Source organism: Sarcophilus harrisii, chromosome 1 (genome assembly GCF_902635505.1).
Source record: "Sarcophilus harrisii chromosome 1, mSarHar1.11, whole genome shotgun sequence".
Taxonomy (NCBI): Eukaryota; Metazoa; Chordata; class Mammalia; order Dasyuromorphia; family Dasyuridae; genus Sarcophilus; species Sarcophilus harrisii.
Genome location: NC_045426.1, coordinates 199,249,716 through 199,273,245, shown reverse-complemented (window position 1 = coordinate 199,273,245; position 23,530 = coordinate 199,249,716). Strand labels below are relative to the sequence as shown.

The 23,530-nt window shown below is 32.6% G+C and overlaps 1 protein-coding gene and 1 long non-coding RNA gene across 2 annotated transcripts; one reads left to right on the top strand and one right to left on the bottom strand.

The window, feature by feature from the left end:
- Nucleotides 1-6,775: 6,775 nt before the first annotated feature.
- Nucleotides 6,776-14,082, bottom strand: LOC116423578. The gene is made up of 3 exons (XR_004234185.1): nucleotides 13,734-14,082; nucleotides 10,059-10,147; nucleotides 6,776-6,957 (listed from the first exon to the last, which is right to left on the bottom strand). It is a non-coding gene; the product is annotated as an uncharacterized LOC116423578 (long non-coding RNA).
- Nucleotides 14,083-14,113: 31 nt separating this feature from the next.
- Nucleotides 14,114-23,112, top strand: TEX43 (testis expressed 43). Its single transcript, XM_003759502.3, has 3 exons — nucleotides 14,114-14,334; nucleotides 15,038-15,146; nucleotides 22,829-23,112. Exons 1-3 carry the CDS (start codon nucleotides 14,129-14,131, stop codon nucleotides 23,036-23,038), a joined length of 525 nt encoding a protein of 174 aa, XP_003759550.2. The 5' UTR covers nucleotides 14,114-14,128; the 3' UTR covers nucleotides 23,039-23,112.
- Nucleotides 23,113-23,530: the final 418 nt, after the last annotated feature.

Below are 23,530 nucleotides of genomic sequence, written 5' to 3'. Positions count from 1 at the left end.
TATGTATAGAAGAATTGCACATGTTTAATATTTATTGGATTACTTGCCGTCTAGGGGAAGGGATGGAGGAAGAGAAGGAAAAAATTTGAAACAAAAGATTTTTCAAGGTGAATGTGGAAAATTGTCTATGCATATGTTTTGAAAATAAAAAGCTTTAATAAAAAATACAGTTAAAATACAACTAAAATGAATAAGCAAAGGAGAAAAACAAACCATAAACAGCTACTTTATGGACACAGATAATTTGGATTTGTATTCAGAGGAATATAGTGAAAAAGCCATTCAGTTTTTGAAGAAAAATACCAAATGGTCACAAGTCAAAAAAGAATTCTTGGAAGTATTTAAAAAGGACTTCAAAAGTTAAGAGAGACAAAGACACACAGACAGAGATTGAAGAAAAATTAGGGGAAAAAATAAGAGTAATCCCAAGAAAATTATGAAAAGAAAGTTTACTAATTGGAAAAAGAAGATATAAAAACTTAATAATTCTTTGAAAACTAGAATTGGGCAAAGGAAAGCTAATGACATATTAAAACACCAAGAAATAAAATAAAAAGAATGAAAAACTAGAATGTGAAAAATCATTAGAAAAACAACTGATCTGGAGAACAGCTTAAGGAGAAACAATATAAGAATATGTTCAACTAACTGAAAGTTACAACCAAAAAAAAAAAAGAATCTTGATACAATATTACAAAGAATTATGAAGGAAAATTGCCCTGAAGTTTTCAAACAAGAGGATAAAGTAGAAATAGAGAAAAATGCATTGACCACTTCATGAAAGAGATTCCAAGAAGAAAACTTACAAGAAAATCACAGTCAAGCTTCAAAATTCTCAGGTTAAGGAGCAAATACTTTAAGCATCATCAACAACAATTTAAATACCACAAAACTATAGTTATTATAGTTTAATCAGGATCACACAAAACCTAATAGCTTCTATGTTTAAAAAAAAAACAAAAAACTAGTTCTTGGAACCATATTTTGAAGAGCAAAAGAACTGTCATCATTGGGTAGTTTGAAAGAAAAGCTTGGGATGAGTTGAGTAAGATAATTGATTCTAAATGATAAAAATTAAAAATAAAAATAAAAAACAATAAAACTGATTAAATAAAGGTAAAAAAAAAAAAGAGCAATTATCTCATGCAAATGATAAGTGATCCCAAGGGAACCAATGCCCTACAGTTCTGAATCAGCAGGTCAGTAGCACAGCAAGTAGCTGTGAGTACGATAATAGTTATATCAAACAATGAATTCCAAACTTAAAACAATATCAGTTATAATCCCAAGAGATTTTTACTAATCACAGTTTATAGTTAGATAGTTATTTTTACTCTCAAGGATTTGCAATAAACAATAAAAATTTGCCAGGAATTACACATAAGAGATTTCACTTAACATTTTTCATTTGTTTTTCTTTTCTTCTTTAGTTTAAACTCATCCTGATATAAAGATCAATCATTATAAATCACTTCTATATAATAAAGAGACTTGAAAATTCTCAATAAACCCATTCCTTGTTTGGAAATTTCATTACCCATAATATGCTCCTTTTCAGATCTAATAACCTTGCTCATAAGATGGTTTCAAGAAACCTGACAAGTTTACAAATTGTGAGAACTATAAAAGGTCTTTTTTTATTTCAGTAACTTTTCCCATACAGTAATTACCAGTTGCCCCCTCATCCTTTTCCATTTTGGAATACCAAAATGTAAGCCTTTTTCTTCACCTTGAAACTTTCATTGATATAAAACCCAAATCTGCCCTTGATAATTATGCAAATACAGGTAGTTCACTGCTAGAGCTTTAAAGTGACAATAAACTTTATTGTTTTCAAAAGTTTCCAGATTCTCACATCCTATGTTCACAGTCAGTGCCAAAAGATTATGACTTTCTGCCCATGCTCATCTTCTACATGCTTAAAATCTGTCACTTTTGCTTCTATATATGTATGCCTCTAGTGGACTCTGATTAAAGCCTCTTTAAAACAGCATGTCTTATTTCTTTTTTATTCTGATCTAACACTTTTCTTATTTTCTTCTACTTGCTTTTACTGATCTTCACCTCTCTCTTTGTCTCTCTGTCTCTGTCTCTGTCTCCATCTTTCTTTGTCTTTCTCTGTCTCTGTCTTTCTCTTTCTCTGTGTCTCTTTATCTGTCTCTGTCTCTACCTCTTGGTTTCTTTTCTCTCTCTGTCTCTGTCTCCCTTTGTCTCTCTCTGTCTCTATGTCTACCTCTGTCTTTCTCTGTCTACCTCTCTTTGTCTCTCTCTGTCTTTCTCTGTCTCTCTTCTGTCTGTCTCTTTCTCTCTCTGTCTCTGTCTCTCTCTCTTTCTCCTGCTCCTCCTCTTTCACTCTTTCCCCATCCCATTCACCCACCCCACTGAGTCTGCTGCAGTCAGAGAAGGAGAGGAGAGAAAGGCTCTTTTTCTTCTCCATCTTATTACTCACTACCCTTCTCTTCCTTTGGGAGCCCAGGTTTGGGGGATCTCATTCTTCTCTCACAATCACATACCTTATCACCTTCCTGACTACGTGTTTTATCCCTTCATCCAGACTAACCAATAAGCCAGAATTTTTTCTTCTTATCTGTCTTGTTCATCAAGTCCACAATTACTAGGGCTGTAGTTTTCTGCATGTCTCATTCCAACTACATCATCTCTGTTATCCTTTGTTTTTTTTTCTGTCTAAGTCAAAATACCTTCTGGTGGTTTCCCTAACCATCATAAGAAATGACTTAAATCAGCCACCACCTGTTTTACCTCTGTACTTCAACCTGACAGAATATATTTCCACCAGAAGGTACTCAAGGCCTTTTAATATTTTCAAGGAGTACTTATAGTCATGTGGTGACCTACATATGTCCAACACATGGGCTATATCACACAACACGGAGGTGCTAAGCCACTCAGGGGGTTCACCCTGGAATGTCCCAGCTCCCCTTGACATTTTTTTCAGTATTTTACTGACCAACAATTGATGAGTCCAGAATTTCCCAAAAAGAAAATACAGTTTGATAACATAGAAAGGAACTGGGAACTCCAATATCATTATATAAATCATCTGAGCTACTAACATAGGGTTGTCTGGAGTGATGGTCCAACAGTTCAGTGATTCAAAACTCCCCAAGAGCTTCATGGTGATTACAGAAGTAAGACAAAGGGAGCAGGAGAAAATTGCTTGGGTATATAAAGGAATATGCCTTTTTCTCAGTGGTGCATGGCAACTACCCCAAAATTGGCCATGTCAGTTAAAAATTGGCATTAAAAACCTCACAATCAAGTACAGAAAAGCAGAAATATTAATTGCATTCTTTTCAGATAATGATACAATAAAATTTAAATATAATAAAAGGCCATGGAAAGATAGATTAAAAAATAATTGGAAACTAAATCTAATCCTAAAGAATGAGTGGGCCAAATAACAAATCATAGGAACAATCAATAGTTTCATCAAAGAATATGACAATGGTATGACAACATACCAAAATTTATGGGATCAAACAAAAGCAGTATTTAGGGAAAACTTTATATCTCTAAATGCTTACATAAATAAAATAGAGAATGAGCAGATCAATGAATTGGGCATGCAATTTTAAAAGCTAGAAACAGAACAAATTAAAAAACCTCAATTAAATGCAAATTAGAAATTCTGAAAATCAAAGGAAAGATTAATAAAATTGAAAATAAGAAAACTATTGAATAAATAAACTTAAAACTTTATTTAATTTGATTTAAAAAGAGAAAGAAAAAATCGAATTACCAATACAAAAATGAAAAGGGTGAATTCATCACCAATAAAGAAGTTAAAACAATAATTAGGAGCTATTTTGCCCAACTGTATGCCAATAAATCTGACAATCTAAGTAAAATGAATGAATATTTTCTAAAGTATAAATTACCCAGAATAAAAGAAAAAACAAAATATTTTATTCCATTTTAGAAAAAGAAATTGAATAAGCCATCAATGTAGTCCCTAAGAAAAAAACTCTAGGACCAGATGGATTTACAAATTAATTCTACAAAATCTTTAAAGAACAATTAATTCTAATACTATGTAAATCATTTGGAAGAAAGAGTTCTACAAAACAATTTTTATGACACAAATATGGTGGCGATATCCAAACCAGAAAGTGCCAAGGCAGAGAGAGATAATTATAGATCAAATTCCTAATGAATATTGATGCAAAAATTTTAAATAAAATGTTAGTAAAGGGATTATCACAATTTATCTTGAGTATATACTGGATGGGATTTCTACCAGAAATTCAGGGCTAGTTAAAACTATGAGCATAATTGATCATATCAATGAAAAAACCAATAGAAATCATATGATTATCTCAACAGATACAGAAAAAGCTGTGCCCATTTCTATTAAAAAACACTAGAAAATATAGGAATAAATTATTTTTAAAATTATAAGTAGTATCTATCTAAAACATCAGCAAGCATTTTCTGTAATGGAGATAAACTAGAAGTATTCCCAATAAGATCAAGGGTGAAACAAAGATGCCCATTGTCCCCACTATTATTATTGTGCTAGAAATGTTAAATTTAGCAATAAGAGAAAAAAAAGAAATTGAAGGAATTAGACTGTGCAATGAAAAAACAAAACTATCTTTTTTTTGTACATGATATAATGATAGAGAGAATCCTAGAGAATCAAATTAAACATGACTTAAAATAATTAACAACTTTAGCAAAGTTACAAGATATAAAATACTCATATAAATCATCAGCATTTCTACATATTACCAATAAGCCTAAGCAAGAAGAGATAGAAAGAGAATTTCCTTTTAAAATAACTGGACAATATAAAATATTTGGGAATCTATTTGTCAAGACAAACCCAGGAACTATATGAATATAATTACAAAATGCTTTTCACACAAATAAAGTTAGATATAAATAATTGGAAAAATATCAGTGAGTCATGGATAGGTCAAATTAATGTGATAAAAATGACAATTCTCCTAAATCTATTTACTGTATCAGCATCATTCCAATCACACTGTCAAAATTATTTTATAGAGCTAACAAAATAATATCAAAATTCATCTGGAGGAACAAAAAGCCAAGATCAGTAAGGAAATCAATGGAAAAAAATTCAAAGGAAGGTGGCCTAGCTATACTAGATCTAAAACTATATTATAAAGCAGCAAACATCAAAACTGTTTGGTGCTGGTAATAAATAGAGTAGTGGATCAGTGGAATAGATTAGGTATACAAAACAGAGTGGTAAATGACTATAATAATCTATTTAATAAACTCAAAGACTCCAACTTCTGGGATATGAACTCACATCTGACAAAAACTACTGGGAAAACTGGAAAATAATGTGGGAGAAACTATGTATAGAACAACATCTCACATCATATACCAAGATAATGGGTATGTCATTTTAGTCATAAAGAATGATACTATAAGCAAATTAGGAGAGCAAGGAACAGGTTACCTATTCTATCTAGGGAGAAGGGAAGAATTTATTTCCAAAGAAGAACTAGAACATTATGAAATGCAAAGTGGATAATTTAAATTTCATTAAAAAGATTTTGCATAAACAAAAACAACACCGCCAAGATTAAATGAAAAGCATAAAGCTAGGAAACAATTTTAACAGTAAGTGTCTCTGATAAAAGACTGATTTCTTAAATATATAGAGAATCAAATTTCTGAAAATACAAATCATTTCCCTATTGATAAATGGTCAAAGGATATGAAAAGACAGCTCTCAGATGAAGTAATCAAAGCTATCTATAGTCATATAAAATTGATCTAAATCACTATTGATTAAAGAAGAAATGCACATTAAAACAACTCTGAGATGGCACCTCATATCTCTCAGATTGGCTAAGATGACAGAAAAGGAAAATGATAAATGATGAAAAATATATGGGAAAATTAGGACACTAATGCTTTGTTGATGGAGTGGTGAACTAATCCAGCCATTATGAAGAACAATTTGGAACTATGCCCAAAGAACAATCAAATTGTGCATATCTTTTGATCCAACAATACCACTAAAGTTTATATTCCAAAGAGATCATGAATTGGGGGAAAGACCTACATGTGTAAATATATTTATAATATCTCTTTTTTTAGTGGCAAAGAATTTGAAACTGAGGGAATGCCCATCAAGTGGGGAATGGTTGAACAAGTTGTGGTATATTAATGTTATGGAATACTATTGTGCTATAAGAAATGATGAAGCAGTCAGATTTTAGAAAAACCTGGACAGACTTACATGAACTAATACTGAGTAAAGTGACCAAAACCGGAACATAGTAATAGCAACATTGTGTAATGATCAACTGGAATTAACTTCTAGCAACAATTAACTTAACTAGCAACAGGACAGCGTTCCAAGACAATTCTAAAAGACTAGTGGTGGAAAATACATATCCAGAGAAAGAACTGATGAAGTCTGAATGGAGATGAAAAGGTATAGTATTTTTGCATGTGTGTATGGGGGTTGGGGAGAAGAGAGGAAGGGCTTTTCCCTTTTCTGTTTCTTCTTTCCCAAGAGGTGATTGTATATATATAACCTATATCAGATTACTTGTCTTTTGGAGGAAGGGAGATGGAAGAGAAGGAAGGTGATAATTTTTAAATTCAAAATATAATTTTAAAATGAATGTTGAAAACTATAATTATATGTAATTGTGGAGGGAAGAAGTACTAAAAATAAATAAATAAATAAAAATCAAACCCTAGAAATACACATAGAATTAAAGGGCTGAAATAAAAGCTTTAATTTGTAATAGTTAATTCCACTTAACTTTCATATTGCTCACAACATATAAGATCTGGGTCCAACATCTCATGGGTGGAAGGCTTTCCTTTCTTTAAGTAGAATCATTTAAATGGAAAAACTGGGTTGAGAATATCCTTCATAAAGTCCTCCTCTCAATCTTCCTAGTAATCTCTGTCATTTCATGTTGGCCGTTGTTAGCATTTCCCCTTTATAGTGGATTATAAAAACACTTTACCAGAAAATAAATTAAGCTCATGTTAAAATTATAGTCAAAGGTCTTCATCTCACACAGCAAATTTCACTATTTACCATTTGGGAGTGTAGTATAATTATTGCTTTGTTAACACTAATTAAAAAAAATCACAACTATAACAAAATAGTATAACATTGAAAACATCTTTTGTACATAATAGGTTTCTTAAAAGTTGAACTTTTAACTTTTTTTTCCTCTGTGTCCAATCAGTTATTAAAGGTGAAGGAACTGGGGGAATTGGAGTAGTAAATAGTGGTAGGTATTAGGTGAACCACACTGACTTCATTGTATGACTCAATTCTAGAGCTAACTCAATTCCCTTTATATTTAATTTTGGAACTTGTCCTACTTCTGTCTTATGAAAAAACTTTATTCAGTTGTGGAAACTGGGACAAAACCTTATTGCACTGTTGTGTGCTGTATGGCTGGGAAGGTGGACCACCTCAGCCTACTCTTTAGAGACCCTTAACTAAGGACCTAGGTTATGCTGATCAAAAACCCAGTCAGATCCAAAGACTGATGCAAGTTTTCTCACAATTATATTCTCAAGCAATCCATATGTCTTTCCTGATAACTGGTGCCAAGCAATTATTGTTTCTATGCTTCTTTGATTGTTTAGATACTTGGGGGAAATGGGACACTTCTATTCCTGAATTCAGGGAATTATACATGTTCACTCACCCCCTCCCAATTTGGAAAGTCCTTAGCTCTGTGACCCTGAGTAGATCACTTAATTTTTGCCTTAATCCACTGGAGAAGGAAATGGCAAACCAGCATTTTTGCCAAGAAAATCCCATAGACAATACAATTGATTGAGTCACAAAGAGTAGGCTGAAAGACTGAACAAAAAATAAACAATAGCTAATTAAATATTTATTGAACATCTGCAATATGCCAGGCCCTAAAAGAAAGGGAAAAGAGTGTCTGTTCTCAAAGAGCTCAACATTTTGACTTCAAGATCTAACCCCATGTTGTTGTTTTTCAGTCATTCATTTGTGTTGGGTTCTTTGTGACCCCATAGACCATAGCACAAGTTCTATATTCCACTTTCTCTCAAAGTCTGTTCAAATTCATGAGGCTGTATATAACTTTGGTCTAACACTGGTTGCAAAGCTGCTGGAGCTGATTTTGCTGGCAGTCTATTTTTATATTGTCCTCAGGCTTATAATTGGCCTCTTATGCAGAATTGAAGAAATCATTACAGTCTCTGACCAGAATTTTAAAAATCATTTTGTCTGGTAAGTATTTCAAGTTTTTGTTAGAATAGTTGAGTGGAAGTTCAGCTGTCTATTTCCCATTGAAGCAACTGACTTGGCCAGAAGTACGTCCTCCCTACAGTTGTTTGTGTGGTTTTTATACCCTAGAACAAGGTCAGTTTTTAATAAAGAAGCCACATGTAGATAAGAAGTCCTTTCTGCTATGCTTCTGGCAACTTCTATAAAGCAAATATCTCACATAATAGTAAAAATGATCATGATCAAAAGGGACAAGATTGGAAAACTATATTTTGCTTAAAGAGGTATAAACAATGAAATAACATCAGTAACATTGAATGGTGTTACATCTAAATATTTAAAGGAAAAGTTCAATGTAGTTAAAGGGAAAATAAAAAAGGAAAAAGGAAAAAAAAACTTTTTCATTGTTAAGGGCTTCAAGAGTTTCCTATTAGAGCTACACAAATATAAGAAAAATATAAACAGAAAGAAGCTAAAGAGTTGATTAGAATTTCAGAAAAGTTATATCTTTGGTCATTAGCTGTGCATATTTCTCATCTACTTAGAGCTTTATGCCAGGGCATGGAAACTACATAAACAACTGCAAGGAGGACTTCTGGCCAAATCAGTTCCTGAATAGCAAGTAGACAGCTGAGCTTCCATGTAACTACTCTAGCAAAAACTTGAAGTGCTACTACTACCCCTCAGAGCTTTCATTCACTCCCTCTTAATTGAACTATGATCCAGAAATGGGTAAAAACAATGGAGTTGCCAAACAGTGTCTGTTCCTTCATCTAGTTCTGCCTCAGGAATTTCTTCCTGATCAATCGCCAAGTCTCTTTCCTATCTCTGCCTTAAATCTCCCAGAGATTTTGCTGCTTCTATCAGCATCACTTAGTCCCACCACTGGTGTTTCTTCCATGTAGGATATTTCCTCCTTCATGTCATTAATCTACCTTTCTGACCTCCCATGCCATCAGGCTGGAAAAATGTCTTATTTTGAACTCTTGTTGGCTCTACACTTTGATTTTGATTTGAAGCATTATTTTAAAATTGTTTGGAAAGTAATATTAAGAAAGCCATTTTGGCTCTACCCCCAGAAATTTCCTCTTTTTGATTAAAAAAATATTTTCATGAAAATCCTCTTTTCCTTTCCCTATCAATGAAAAATCTGTTATAAATAAATATGTATGATCAAGCAAAACAAATTTTTGCATTGGCCATATCAAAAAAAAAAAAAAAAGTCTCCATCTGCATTCTGAGTCCATTACTCTTTATCAGAAGGTTTCCTTTTAAACTCCTTTGTACTCATTTTTTCTATGTTAAGTTTAATATTTCTACACCAGACTATTTGTATTTGTCTGCTATCTTCATTTTGCTCATTTCAGTAAGTGAACCCTTTTAACTTTTTCTTCTCATTCACCCCAAATTAGAAATAATAAGTTCTTCCAACTTGTCCTTATTGTCTCTGAGCATATTTTTTTCCCTTTCCTTTTCTTTCCTCTATAATTTTTTTTTTAATAACAGAACTACACCAAGTTTCTCTGACTGTCTTACTCAAGTCCCTCTGGGACCCTTGAAGATAGTACAATTCTGAATCTGCAATGTAAAATATTTGTTACTTTGTTCTGGATACCTGTTCTCTGCTAGTCATTATTACTTTGCATTACATGTAATACATGTATTACTTCAAGTTAGCTGGTGCCAAGAGGTACAACATTCCTCTGCTACCCCAGAGCCCAGTATAAATTATAAAATGATACAATTTCTCACTTAAGACATGCCAAAATTCATTTAATGCAGTCTGGAAGACTGGTCAAGGATTTCAGTCTGCACTTACCTATCATTCCTTGAATGTAGATGTGCTGTGCATCTGATGGATACCATATTATTACCAACAGTTGTATCAATTTTTTTTTAAAAGGAACCCTTAACAAAATGGATAAAAGGAAAATACTTAAGATAAAAATGAAAATATTACTAACAATAATAGCTAGCATTTATATAGTTCCTACTATGTTCCAGGCACTATGCTAAATGCTCTGCAAGTGTTATCTTATTTGATCCTCACAACAACCCTAGAAGTAAGGTGCTATTATTATCCCTATTTTACAGATGAAGAAACTGAGGCAAATAGAGGTGCACGACTTGCTCAGGGTCACACAGCTGGTAAGTATAAAAATTGCCAACTCACAAAAAAGATGATTATTACTATATTAAAATAAAAATTTGATATAATTGATGTGAATGAGGCCGTGGAAACTCTAAGATGCATCAGGATCCTGAATCTATTATATGAAATGTTACAAGACAGTTGAAATAAAAGAAAAAAGCCAAGTTACATCAGTTCCATGTTATTTGCAATCAACCACAAGGCACAGAAATGTTATAGTGTTAGAAGTGGTATCTCTTTAAAATATTTAATATGTATTGGTCAACCTGCCATCTGGGAGAGGAGATGGGGGGAAGGAGGAGAAAAATTGGAACAAAAGGTTTGGCAATTGTCAATGCTGTAAAATTACCCATGCATATAACTTGTAAATAAAAAGCTATAATAAAAAAATTTTTTTTAAATCATCATAACAGAACAACAACAAAAAAAAAAGAAGTGGAGTATCTTTTACTATATGGAATGAAGATTGTAAGCAAAAGCACATTTCTTTTAGCAAAACAATTAGACAAAAACTTTAAGTTTATTTAAGGTAGTAAAAAAAATTAGAAATGGAAGAATTCTGGGACGATGATGAATATGAATTGACTCCCTGCCCAGAGAGAATTTATAGAGGAACTCAAAAAAGAATTTAAATATCAAATGAGAAGAAACTAAAGAAATACTAAACTAAAATTTTAGAAGAAAAACTAAAAAAATAAAATAAAATAAAAACCATCCAAGAAAAACAAGAAGCTTATAGAAAAAAAGTTAACCAACTAGAAAAGGAGATACAGAATCTCAAAGATGAAAATAATTCTTTGAAAATTAGAATTGACAAGCCATTCTCCAATTGATAAATGGTCAAAAGATATGAACAGACAATTTTCAGATGAAATTAAAACTATTTCTAATCATATGAAAAGGTGCTCTAATTCACTATTCATCAGAGAAATGCAAATTAAGACAACTCTGAGATATCACTATACACCTCTCAAATTGACTAAGATGACAGGAAAAGACAAGGACAAATATTGGAGGGAATGTGGGAAAACTGGGACACTAATACATTGTTGAACTGCGAATGGTTCCAGCCATTCTGGAGAGCAATTTGGAACTATGTTCAAAAAGTTATCAAACTGTACATACTCTTTGATCCAGCAGTGTTTCTATTGGGCCTATATCCCAAAGAGATCTTAAAGGAGGAAAAGGGACCCACATGTGCAAAAATGTTTGTGGCAGTCCTCTTCATAGTGGCAAGAAACTAGAAACTGAGTGGATGCCTATCAGGTGGAGAATGGCTGAATAGGTTATGGTATATGAATGTTATGGAATATTATTGTTCCATAAGAAATGACCAACACGATGATTTTAAAGAGGCCTGGAGAGACTTATATGAATTGCTACTAAGTGAAATGAGCAGAACCGGGAAATCATTGTACATGGCAATATCACTATTATACGATGATCAATTTTGATGCACATGACTCTTTCCAACAATGAGATGGATTCAGGCCAGTTCCAATGATCTTGTGATGAAGAGAGCCATCTACACCTAAAGAAAGGACTGTGGGAACTGGATGTGGGTCACAACATAACATTCTCATTCTTTTTGTTGTTGTTTCCTTGTATTTTTGGTTTCTTACTCATTTACTTTCTTTTTTTTATCTCATTTTTCTTGTGCAGCAAGAGAATTGTATAAATATGTTTACACATATTGGATTTAACATATATTTTAACATGTTTATCATATACTAGATTTCCTGCCATCTAGGGGAGAGGCTGGGGGGAAAGAGGAGAAAATCTGAAACACAGGGCTATGCAAGGGTTAATGTCAAATTATCCATGCATATGTTTTGAAAATAAAAATTTTGGGAAAAAAATTTTATGAAAAAATTTTTAAAAAGAAAATTAGAATTGAGCAAGGGGAAGCCAGTGAAGCTATGAGAGACCAAGAAACAACAATACAAGATTATAAAGAATAAGAAAATAGAATAGAATATGAAACATCTTTTTAAAAAAAGACATCTCTCAAAGAGATTCTTTATGGAAAACACAAAGGAATATTATTGTCAAATTTCAAAACCCCCAAATCAAAGAGAAAATTTTGCAAGAAACAAGAAAAAAAAATTCAAATATGCTGGAGCTACAATTAGAATTATACAAGACTTATCAACAGCTGTAATAAAAGACTTCAGATCTTGGAATCATATCAACCAACAATCAAAAGAATTAGGCATATGACCAAAAATATTATATCTAGCAAAATTATCTATAATTTTGAATGAGAAAAAAAATGAACATTTAATGAACTAACATATAAGAGTCAGTATGAAAGGTCAATTTTAAGGAACTTAAACATGGACAACCTGTTTAAATATGGACAAATTGTTTATATATATTATTCTTAGATAACAGCAAAAATGTGAATAATTTTTTTCTCATTTGATTCCCATGACAACCCTGGGAAATAGATGCTAATTTTATCCCCATTTTACAGTTGAGGAAGAGGTTAGATGATAAATTCAGGACTTTCTAGCTCACTATACCACCAGCTACTTCTGTTGGAAATTCTAATTTACACCAAAAAGGGCATGGGAAATAAAGCTGAAAAGGTTGATTGATTAGAATCAGATAGCTTTGAATGCCAGGATAAGGAGTTTGAATTTTATCTTATAAGCAATGGGGAATCACTGAAAGTTTTATGCTTTAAGAAGACTTCTCTGGTAGCAAGGAACCATTTACCAGCTGTGTGACTTTGGACTAATCATTTAAGACACACAGATTCAATTTTTAAAGCATTTAAATGCCTATTTCTTACACTATATTATGCTAGAAACAGAGAGACAAAGACAAAAGGAAAATATCTGAAAAAATTATCAAAGCATATAGCATAGTACCTGGACAATAATAACATGTGTGTCTGTGTGTATACCTTCCTCTAATCAAGATGGAATTTGTTTTCTAATGTATTATTCCCATTTCTCTATTTGTTTAGATCTCTTACAAAGTCATTCCTGGATTTCCCCAGCTAGAACTGATAGCTTCCTTCTTCATATTTTTTCATTCTTTTCTCAAGTCACTATGCACTTTTAATATTTTTTATTAAAAAATTTTAATTCACACTTTTGCTATCTTACTCATATAATGCAACAGTATAGACTCAATATAACAGTATCAGAATGCAGCAGTTAACTGGTTTATGTCAATATTGTTTTAAATAAATATATATATTAATTTACATATCTAAAAATAATAGAAAAAAACAAATGAATCATTTCTACACTTTACTAGAACAGAAGAAAGACCTAAAGCCAGTGCTTTACTACTTAAATATATCTTAGCATTATGAAGTGACTAGCTTACCACTGCTCCAGAGAATCCCAAACAAAATCAAAGCAAAACAAGGGGAAAAACTCATTAATATAAATGAAAAATTGAAGGTCAAATAAGAGAGCAAAAATAACTGTACACAAGTCACTAGTTAGTTACCAATTAAACAATATTTTGTTTCTTATCAAGCACATTCCCCTTCCCTACCATGTCTTAGAATGATTTGAGTGTCTGAGAAAAGGAAAAGACAGTTTTTCAACCAAATTTTAGTACTTATCATGTTTGAACTTGTATTAGAATAATTCATATAAATGTCTTATTTTTTTCATCCTATACTATAAAATCCTATCCCATCCTTGCTCTAGAAAAGATGTCTTAAAACTTGAAACTCTACAAATCTGTTGCTATTGGGCTGGATAAGAATTGCCATGGAAACAGAAATCCCATTATTCCATCAGGAACTCCAATTTCATCATAAAGAGAATGTATCAGTGAGCGAAGATCTTTTTAGTCAGTTGCTGTTGGGACTTTGCTTGTTAGGACATCTAGTGATGGATGCTGCTTCGACAGGAGAAGATAAAGAATCTTTTACACCTTTCATTTCCTGTGATAAAAAGGATGAATTTGAGAAATGGTGAGAAAATAAGGGAACTGTTAGAATGAGATTGTCCCTGAAAAGAACAGAGAGAATATCTAAAACAGAAATTAGGGAACAGTTTGATGACTCTCTGGGCATCTAACGCAAAAGACATTACTTCTGAAGTAGTGACAGAAAATATTCAAAGAATACCAAGAATTAATTATCCCAAATTCTATGGATTATATAGAAACTAGATTAAGGATTTTTGTGGGAACAAGTTATGGCTTCCTTTGGGAAAAGAGAGGAATTAAATTTAGGTAATTAAAATTCTTTATCTTAAAGGAATTAAATTTGTGATGTGGAGTGTAGGAATTATGACATTCACTTCCTTCTGAATTCACTGCTTTTCCCCCATTATTTTGCCCCAAATAACATTGATTTAAAAAAGGCAATTTTCAAGGTGAAAAGATAATATCCTACAGGAGCAGCTCACTCTCCTCTACCTTGCGATAGAGTGCGGCAGGTAACTGTTTCATTGAATCTATTTTAGTTAGGTCTTTTTTTTTCAAGGTACCATCTAAAAACAGCTTCTTTTCTTTTAGTGTCTTACTCCCCCCCCCCCCAAACACCCCAAACTGGGTTGTTTCAGCATAACAAAGATCAGACATTTGCCATCAGTTTCACTGAACCTTAGGACATTATATTTCAGTGTATTTAATTCTCTAGATGTCCTTTTTTCTCTATCACTCTTCTCCAGGCCTAACAGGATCCACTTGCCAAGATTTTCCTTGAAACAAGGGCTAATTCCCAGGCGTTATGTGATGAACTGGAAACAAGACATGAAATTCAGAAAAGTTCATCTAAAGGTATTTATACACAACATACACACATATGTATATGTATGTGTATATATGTCTATATGTTTGTATATAAGAGTGTGTTTGTGTATACACATATACACAAACATGTATACATATATTTAATTGTTATATAATTATTATATAGCTGGTTTATATATTCAAATGGAATGTGTAAACATAGAATTATTTAACCATATTTCAATACTTGAGCTCTTATAATGATCTAAGATGTATTTTCATATCCTAGTTAAGTATATTAAAAGTTTTAATTTGTATAAGTAAATGGAAGAGCGAACAATAATTTAATTCAACTCAACAGTATTTATTAAGTACTTATTATATACCAAGGCCCTCTGCTAGGCACCGGGTGTACAAAGACAAAAATAAGTTCTTGCTCCTGATGGGGCAGGGAGAGAAGCAGATATCACAAACAAGCTGGGGATGAGGAAAGGTGTTATATAGAATGGATCATAGAGCTGAACTGAAAAGGGACTTCAGAGGCCATCTAATCTAATTTTTTAATCTTTATATTTAAGGAAACTGAGATGGGGAGGGGGGGATTAAGAGACTTGCTCAAGATCACATAGATGCTCAATGTCAGAGATTAAATCCAAACCCCAGTTTTATTAGCATTTAAACTGAAATTTGAAGACAACTACAAGTTTCAAGAGGTGGAGGTGATAAGATAGAGTATTCCAGCCATGGACTACAGATAGTGTGCAAATTTGGGGGTTTAGAAGATGAACCCCCAAATAACAGGTTTCCAGGCCAGTATCATATCTCAAGAGAATTTGTAGATTTAGACCTCCAATTCAAGAGGCAAAGATTTTATTACACTATTAGCAGCAGGCTAAATTCTTTTTCTCAATAGTATTTTACTTTTTCAAATGCACTTAAAGAATGTTTTCAGCATTTATTTTTGAAAGACTTTATGCTCCAAAGTTTTCTCTGTCCTTGCCTTATCTTCCCCCTCCCCAAGACAGCAAGCAATCTGATATAGGTTAAAAATGTATACTCCTTTTAAATAAATTTCCATATTTGGCATGTTATACAAGAAAAATCAGACAAAAAGGGGAAAAAAAACACAAGAAAAAAAATGAAAATACTATACTTCAATCCATATTCAGTCTCCATAGACTCATCTCTGAATGTAGATGGCATTTTCCCTCCCAAGTCTAATTGGAACTGTCTTGAATCACTGCATTGCTGAGAAAAGTCTTTTCCATCATAGTTGATCATCACATAATCTTGTTACTGTGTACAATGTTCTCTTGGTTCTGCTTGCTTCACTAATCATCAATTCATATAATTCTTTACAAGCTTTTCAGAAATGAGCCTGCTCATCATTTCTTATAGAACAATATTTCATTAATACATATATTATAACTTATTCAGCCATTACCAATTAATGGGCATCCACTCATTTTCCAATTCCTTTCCAATACAAAAAGAGCTACTAAAAATATCTTTGCCTATGTGGATCCTTTTTCTTCTTTTATGATCTCTTTGGGACACAGATTCAGTAGTGAGACTGCTGGATCAAAAGGAATGGAATTTTATAGTCCTTTGGACATAGTTCCAAATTGCTCTCCAAAATAGTTGGAGCAGTTCACAACTACATCAACAATACAGTTTTCCCACATCTCCTCCAACATTTATCTTTATCTTTTGCTATCATCTTAGCCCATCTTGAGTAGTATGGAGTGGTACTTCAGAGTAGTATTAATTTGCATTTCTTTAATCAGTAATGGTTTAGGACCATTGTTTTTTTTTTTTTTTTTTTTTTTTTTGGCAAGGCAATTGGGGTTAAGTGACTTACCCAGGATGATACAGCTAGGAAGTGTTAAGTGTCAGAAGCCAGATTTGAACTCAGGATCTCCTGATTCTAAGACCGGTACTCTATTCACTGCACCACCTAGCTACCCCACATTTTCTTGTGTGATTATAAATGGCTTTAATTTCTTCATCTGAAAATTTTCTATTCATATCTTTTGACCATTTAGCAATTGGGGAATGATTTGCATTCTTATAAATTTGACTCAGTTCTCTATATATTTTAGAAATAAAGTATTCATCAGAAACACTGGCTATAAAAATTGTTTCCCAGCTTTTTGCTTCCCTTCTGATCTTGGCTGCATTGACCTTGTTGAAAAATGTTTTAAATTAATGTAATCAAAATTATCTATTTTGCATTTCATAATGTTCTTTAGCTCTCTTTTTAGCCATAAATTCCTCTCTTCTCCACAGACTGACAAATAGACTATCCTTTCCTCTATTAATTTGCTTATATCACCATCTTTTCTCTCAACATAATGAGCTCCTAGACCTCATCTTGGTGAGGTGGTGGTCAATCATTTTCTGCCATACTATTTTTCAATATTCCCAGAAATTGTGGTCAAATAAGGAGTTCTTATTACAGAAACTGGAGTCTTTAAATCAATCAGTACATTATTATAGTCATTGACTATTATATCTTATGTATGTAACCTATTCCATTGATCCACTACTCTATTTCTTAACCAGTCCCAAATGGTTTTGATGACTGCCACTTTATAACATAGTTTTAGGTTTAGTACAGCTAGACCACTTTCCTTTACATTTTTCCCCCCACTAATTCCCCTAATATTGTTCTTTTGTTCTTACAGATTAATTTTGTTATTATTTTTTCTAACTCTTTAAAGTAAATTTTTTGGCAGTTTGATTGATAAGGCATTGAATATGTAGACTAATTTTGGTAGAATTGTCATTTTTATTATATTAATTTGGCCTACTCAGGAGCAAATGCTATCTTTCCAAATGTTTAGATCTAACTTTATTTGTGTGAAAAGTGCTTTGAAATTGTGTTCATATAGTTCCTAGGTTTGTCTTGGTAGGTAGACTCCCACATATTTTATATTGCCTATAGTTATTTTAAATGGGGTTTTTCTCTTGCTATTAGATTTGTTGGTGACATGTAGAAATGCAAATGATTTATATTATTTTATATCTTGCAATTTTGCATAAGTTGTTGTTTCTAGTAATTTTTTACTTGGTTGACTAAATATACCATCATAATCATCTGCAAAGAGTGATAGTTTTGTTTCTTAATTGCCTACTCTAATTCCTTCAATTTCTTTCTAACATTTCTAGTACAATACTGAATGATAGTGGTGATAATGAGCATCCTTGTTTCACTCCTGATCTTAATGGGAATGCTTCTAATTCCCCTTACATATAATGCTTGTTGATGGTTTTAGACAGATGCTATTTATCATTTTAAGGAAAATTCCATTTATTCCTATATTCTCTAGTTCTTATTAGGATTGGGTGTTATAGTTTACCAAATACTTTTTCTAGAAGGCTAAATTCTCTCTCTCTTTCTCTCTCTCTCTCTCTCTTTCTCTCTTTCACACAATACACACACACACAGACATACTCATGTACATACATGTGTGTCTTTAAAACTAAATATAAAATAAGAAAAAACAAAATAGAAAAAGACAGAAAAGGAAAATTTTTTTAAAACTACAACATTGCCATGTACCCAGCAGAACATTAGGGAGTATTCAAAATATGTAACAATAAATTTCAAGAAACATAAATAATAATAGAAGATATATTCATGACTGTCAATATTTTCTTTGCTTTCTTGTAGGTTATTCTTTTATTCTCTGCTGTGCACTTTTTACTTTATTCTTTTTTTTCCCTACCTCCCCCAGGAAACTACAGTTAAACATGGATGTATTCATATATACATATTTTTTCACACACAGTCCCCCAATGCATATATCTATATACATGTAAACATATGCCTACATGTATATATACACACATACATATATTCAAACACATGTGACCATATGTAAATATGCATCTAAAACAATAATATGGCTGACATATAATGCAGATTTCTCTTGTAATTATATCTTTAAATTTGGCTTTTTCTGATGTTATGCCACAGTTTCCTTTTAATGTCCTGACCCAGTTTCTCCATTGTCTTATTTAGTTACTCTACCTCAGATAATGACCTTTTCCTCTTAATGTTGATGAGATAAAGATTTTATATCTTTAGGTTATAATCATTCCTTCTTAATGTTTGACAGGATAAAAGGTCAATCCATTTTAGACATCATTAGAATATCAGTAACCTCTCCAGTATCTCCCTCCATTGTGTCAAAGTGCCACCCCCCATTAGGTTATCCCCATCCAGGTACCTCCCCCATTATGTCATTATTATTGTTATCCTATAAAAATCTTGCTGTCTCAATACTCAGTGCTGGATTCTTTGAGATAGTCTCTTCAGCCCTGGGACCAACCATGGATCCAGTATATCTCTCCATTTAATAAAGTATTAAATTGGTCTCTAACCTCTGGTTGCTCAGTTTCTCCAATATTACACTGAGATCAACTATTACTAGCCCCCCCTTTTTAAAATTTCTATTACATTCTACTCCTGATCCTTGTTACTGTCTTTGTGTCTCAACAAAACTTATCCCACTCATATTAATCTAAACACCTTTTTGTACCCCACCTTATTTGAGCCATTTATCCCTTTATTAATCTATATAACTTATCCCAGTGCCATAAATCTATACATCCTTCTATAGATTTTGGAGGATGCTATAACTTTCAGGGTGTATATACATACATACAAGTGTTCTATCACTCCAAGCCATTGATTATTTCTTGAATTGTGTCAAGGTTCTTTTTTTTTTTTTTTTTTTTTTTGGTCACAGCTTTCAGGTAATCCCATTATTCTTACATTTCCTCTTCATCTGTTTTTGAAATCTGTTGTTTTTCTTATAAAATATTTCACATTACGTTCTATTTTTTCATTCTTTATATTTTGTTTTATTTCTTGGTCTCTCATGGCTTCTTGCACAATTCCAATTTTCAAAGAATTTTCTTATTTAAAACTCTCATTCTCAAGTTGGTTGACTTTTTCATAATCTTAGGTTTTTTGGATTTTTTTTCTTAAGTTTTTCTTCAATCTCTCTGATTTTTAAAGTTTGAGTTCTTCTATAAATTATTTATGGACATGTGTCTATTCAAAGTTACTTTTTTGGGTAGAAGGTTGTTTTCTTTACTTCACTATCCTCCTCTGAAGATGAACCTCTTATCTTCTTTATTCTCATAGTAAGGTTCTTATGATTGTGTTCTTTCTTCATTGCTTGTTTGTGGGTTTGTATTTTTTTTTAATGAGTACTACTAGTGTAAGCTCTAACCCTGGGGAAGGAGAGGATCTTGCCTCTACCTTCACTTCAGCTCTCCCCTCTGACATGGGACTCCAACCCAAAAGCTCTACCCTCCTGCAAGTGTCCACAGCCAATAGTGTTCCTGCCCCACTGCTTCTAGGTATGCTGGTTCCTTCTCTACCAAGAGGTGTCTCAACAGCAGAATAAACAAGATTTAGCAGCTGATTGGATATGTAGCCTGAGAAAGAGAGGAAATGACATCAAGTTTATGAATCTAGGTGACTGGATGTATAGTGGTACCCTTGAAAAATGTAGGAGAATTAGAAAGATGGGTGGGGAGGGAGGGAAGAGATCTGAGAAAGTATTTTATAAGAGACAAAAGAGCATTAGTTCTGGGGTTACAATACTCGGTTTAAATTTCATTTCTGATAATTATCACTTATATGATTTTGGACTCAAATCTCCCTGGGCTCCAATTTACTGTTATGGGCTGGCCTTGCTGCTATCTGAGATCCTTTGCAGCTCTAGATCTTTGATCCTTTGATAATTTTGAACATAAAATGTTTGAGATGTCATTGATATGTTTAATGGAAAAGTATAAACAAAGGTGGGACACAAAAGTTATTTCTATTTTTATCTCCACTTTGAGAAATCAAGCCCTCCACATATGGTAATTTTTGGAAATGGAAGTAAAACTCATTGTGTTGAAGAGCACAACCTACATTTTTAAACTTGTATTGAACATACTGTTACAGTACGATGGAAAATGTTAGTGTATTTTAAGGCAAAACTTGACAATTCAACCTATTCAAAAATTTTGCAAATTCTTTTTTATCATTTCATTTTTTAATCAAAGGTGATTTTAAAAAAGCAAAAACACAATATGGAACTTATTCTGCTTGACTTGTGTCTGTAATAGGGATTTTATTTTTTCTTCTTACATAAGAGAAGGGGGCAGATTTTTCATTAATTAAAAAATATAAAAACAATTTTAAAAACTGTAAAGACCCAGAAGCAGAGATTTCTGTATCTTTGTACATCTGTTATCTGACAAATGGAAAATATATTGTTATATTGCACATATAAATGTACCTGAAACTTGAACTTTTATGGGAAAAAAAAGCTCAGATTTTCATGCTGAGAAGAGATAGAGGTATAGCAACACTTGTCTTTGTATTTCCAGCCTGGTGACTGGCACATAGTACAGATGCTTAATATTATGCTTATTGATTAATTTAAATATATAAAAAGAGATTAAATTATTGTAATTATTAGAATACCCAGATAAGTTTTGTGCTTTTAAAATAATATATTTTCTATAGTTGGATAATTTTAAATATCTCAAACTTACTAGAAGTTAATTTTCTATAAGGCTGCTTTGCTAAATTAAATTGTTGAGTTGTAAATTTAGGAAGCAATCAAAATGAAAACTGATCATATTCTTTCAGAATAGCAATGCATTGGGGCAGCTACATTCCCTGAAGTTGAAATATGGTCTTAGACAATTAATACTTACTAGTTGTGTGACCCCACGCAAGTCATTTTATCACAATTGTCCCACAAAAACACAAAAACACAGACTAACAATGCAGGAATGTCTTATCCATTACATAATAGTAATTGTTTATTCAATGATGTCCAACTTACTTTGCTGCTCCCCTATCCTAAGAGTTGGACTGGGGAATGATGAAAGAGGTGAAGGTGAGGATGGTTAGCTACTGGTAAGAGAAACCTTGCTACAGGTTGGAAAGAAGGCAGGGGTATGATAATGGTACCAGACCTCTATGTCTACTGAGTTTTCTTAACCGCCCTAGTCTCTATTCCTGCACTGTTATTTCTAAGGGATACAAGTGACAAATGATATGAAAAAAAAGAATAATATTCCAGTCTATCTTTTGATCTTCTCTCCAATTATACCTGTGGTATATTAATAGTTTTATAGTCTTTACCTCTTTCCCATGAGGCATATTTTCCCTACTAACTTTTGTGTCCTAAAGTTTTTCCAAACTTCTCTTTACTAGAACTATCTTTAAAAGTTGGTTTAAGATTTGTTTTTTAATGTTACTTAGCTGGGACACTTTTTTTTTGAAGCTTGTCCCAGGCATCAAAAAGCTAGTTGTACTTCTGGGAATCAAAATGGTAAAGAAAAATTATTTAGTCTGAAGGAGAGAAGACTTGGGGAGAAGACTATAATATTCAAGTATTTGGAAGACCATCATATGGAAGGAAAGATTAGACTTGTTCTGCTTGATTTTAAAGGGCGAAACTAGGATACATGAAAAGTAGATTTCTTTTTAATAAAAGGCAAACTTACTCATAATTAAATTTGTCCAGAAGTGGAACAGGCTACCATAAGTATAAAAATTCAATCAGTTGGAAGTAGGCATTCCTACTTCAGTATAGATTCTACTAGATGATCTCTTAAGGTCTCTTTCAATTCTAAATCTGTTTTTAGAAATCTTTGGTATACAAAGCAAGTGGTCGTTTGTATAAACCTGTTGTTTCTTTCCTCAGCATGCACAGCTGGGTGGGATCCACGCTGGTCCTTTGGAAGAAAGTCTGTTTCTGGAACACAGTGAGAGACTTTGCCATGGGGAAGATCGAGAAACTGTTTTAAAGAAAACTTCCCCCCATGTAAAAATGGCTGATATGCCTTTACATTCTCCTCTTTCCAAATACCAAAGCACTGTTATTTCTCAGGGATACAGGCGGCAAATGATATGAAAAGAAAAAAGGGAGAATGAAATTGTAGTGTTCAAATAAAAAAAGGGGGGGGAAATAAAATTGTAGTGTGCAAATCAGTCTGCTTTTTGTGTCACATTTTAATTTTTATTGATATTTCCTAGTATTTGTCTTCATAATTAGCTATTTTATTAACTTATGAATTTCTTGAGGTGGGAGAGAGCTAAAATTCTTCATTTTGTGTCTTTTTCTCACTTTTAAATAGATATATAAAACTTCATAAAGCCCATTAGCCTAAAGCATTTACATTGTCCCCTCTGGGACTCTCTGGGAGTTTTATTCCCAGTCCCTACTTTCTCACAAATTCAAAATGTTTTATAGGTTGGGGTGAACACTCAAGAGCTATTATTCTTTTACCCTGACTTCGCTCTACCTAGACCTCAAATCATGGATGGTAGGTGGTGTAATATTCTCTCTAAAATGTAATGTTCTCTGTTGAGTTTTTCTTGAGGTCTCTGGGAGCAGCCTTCGTTT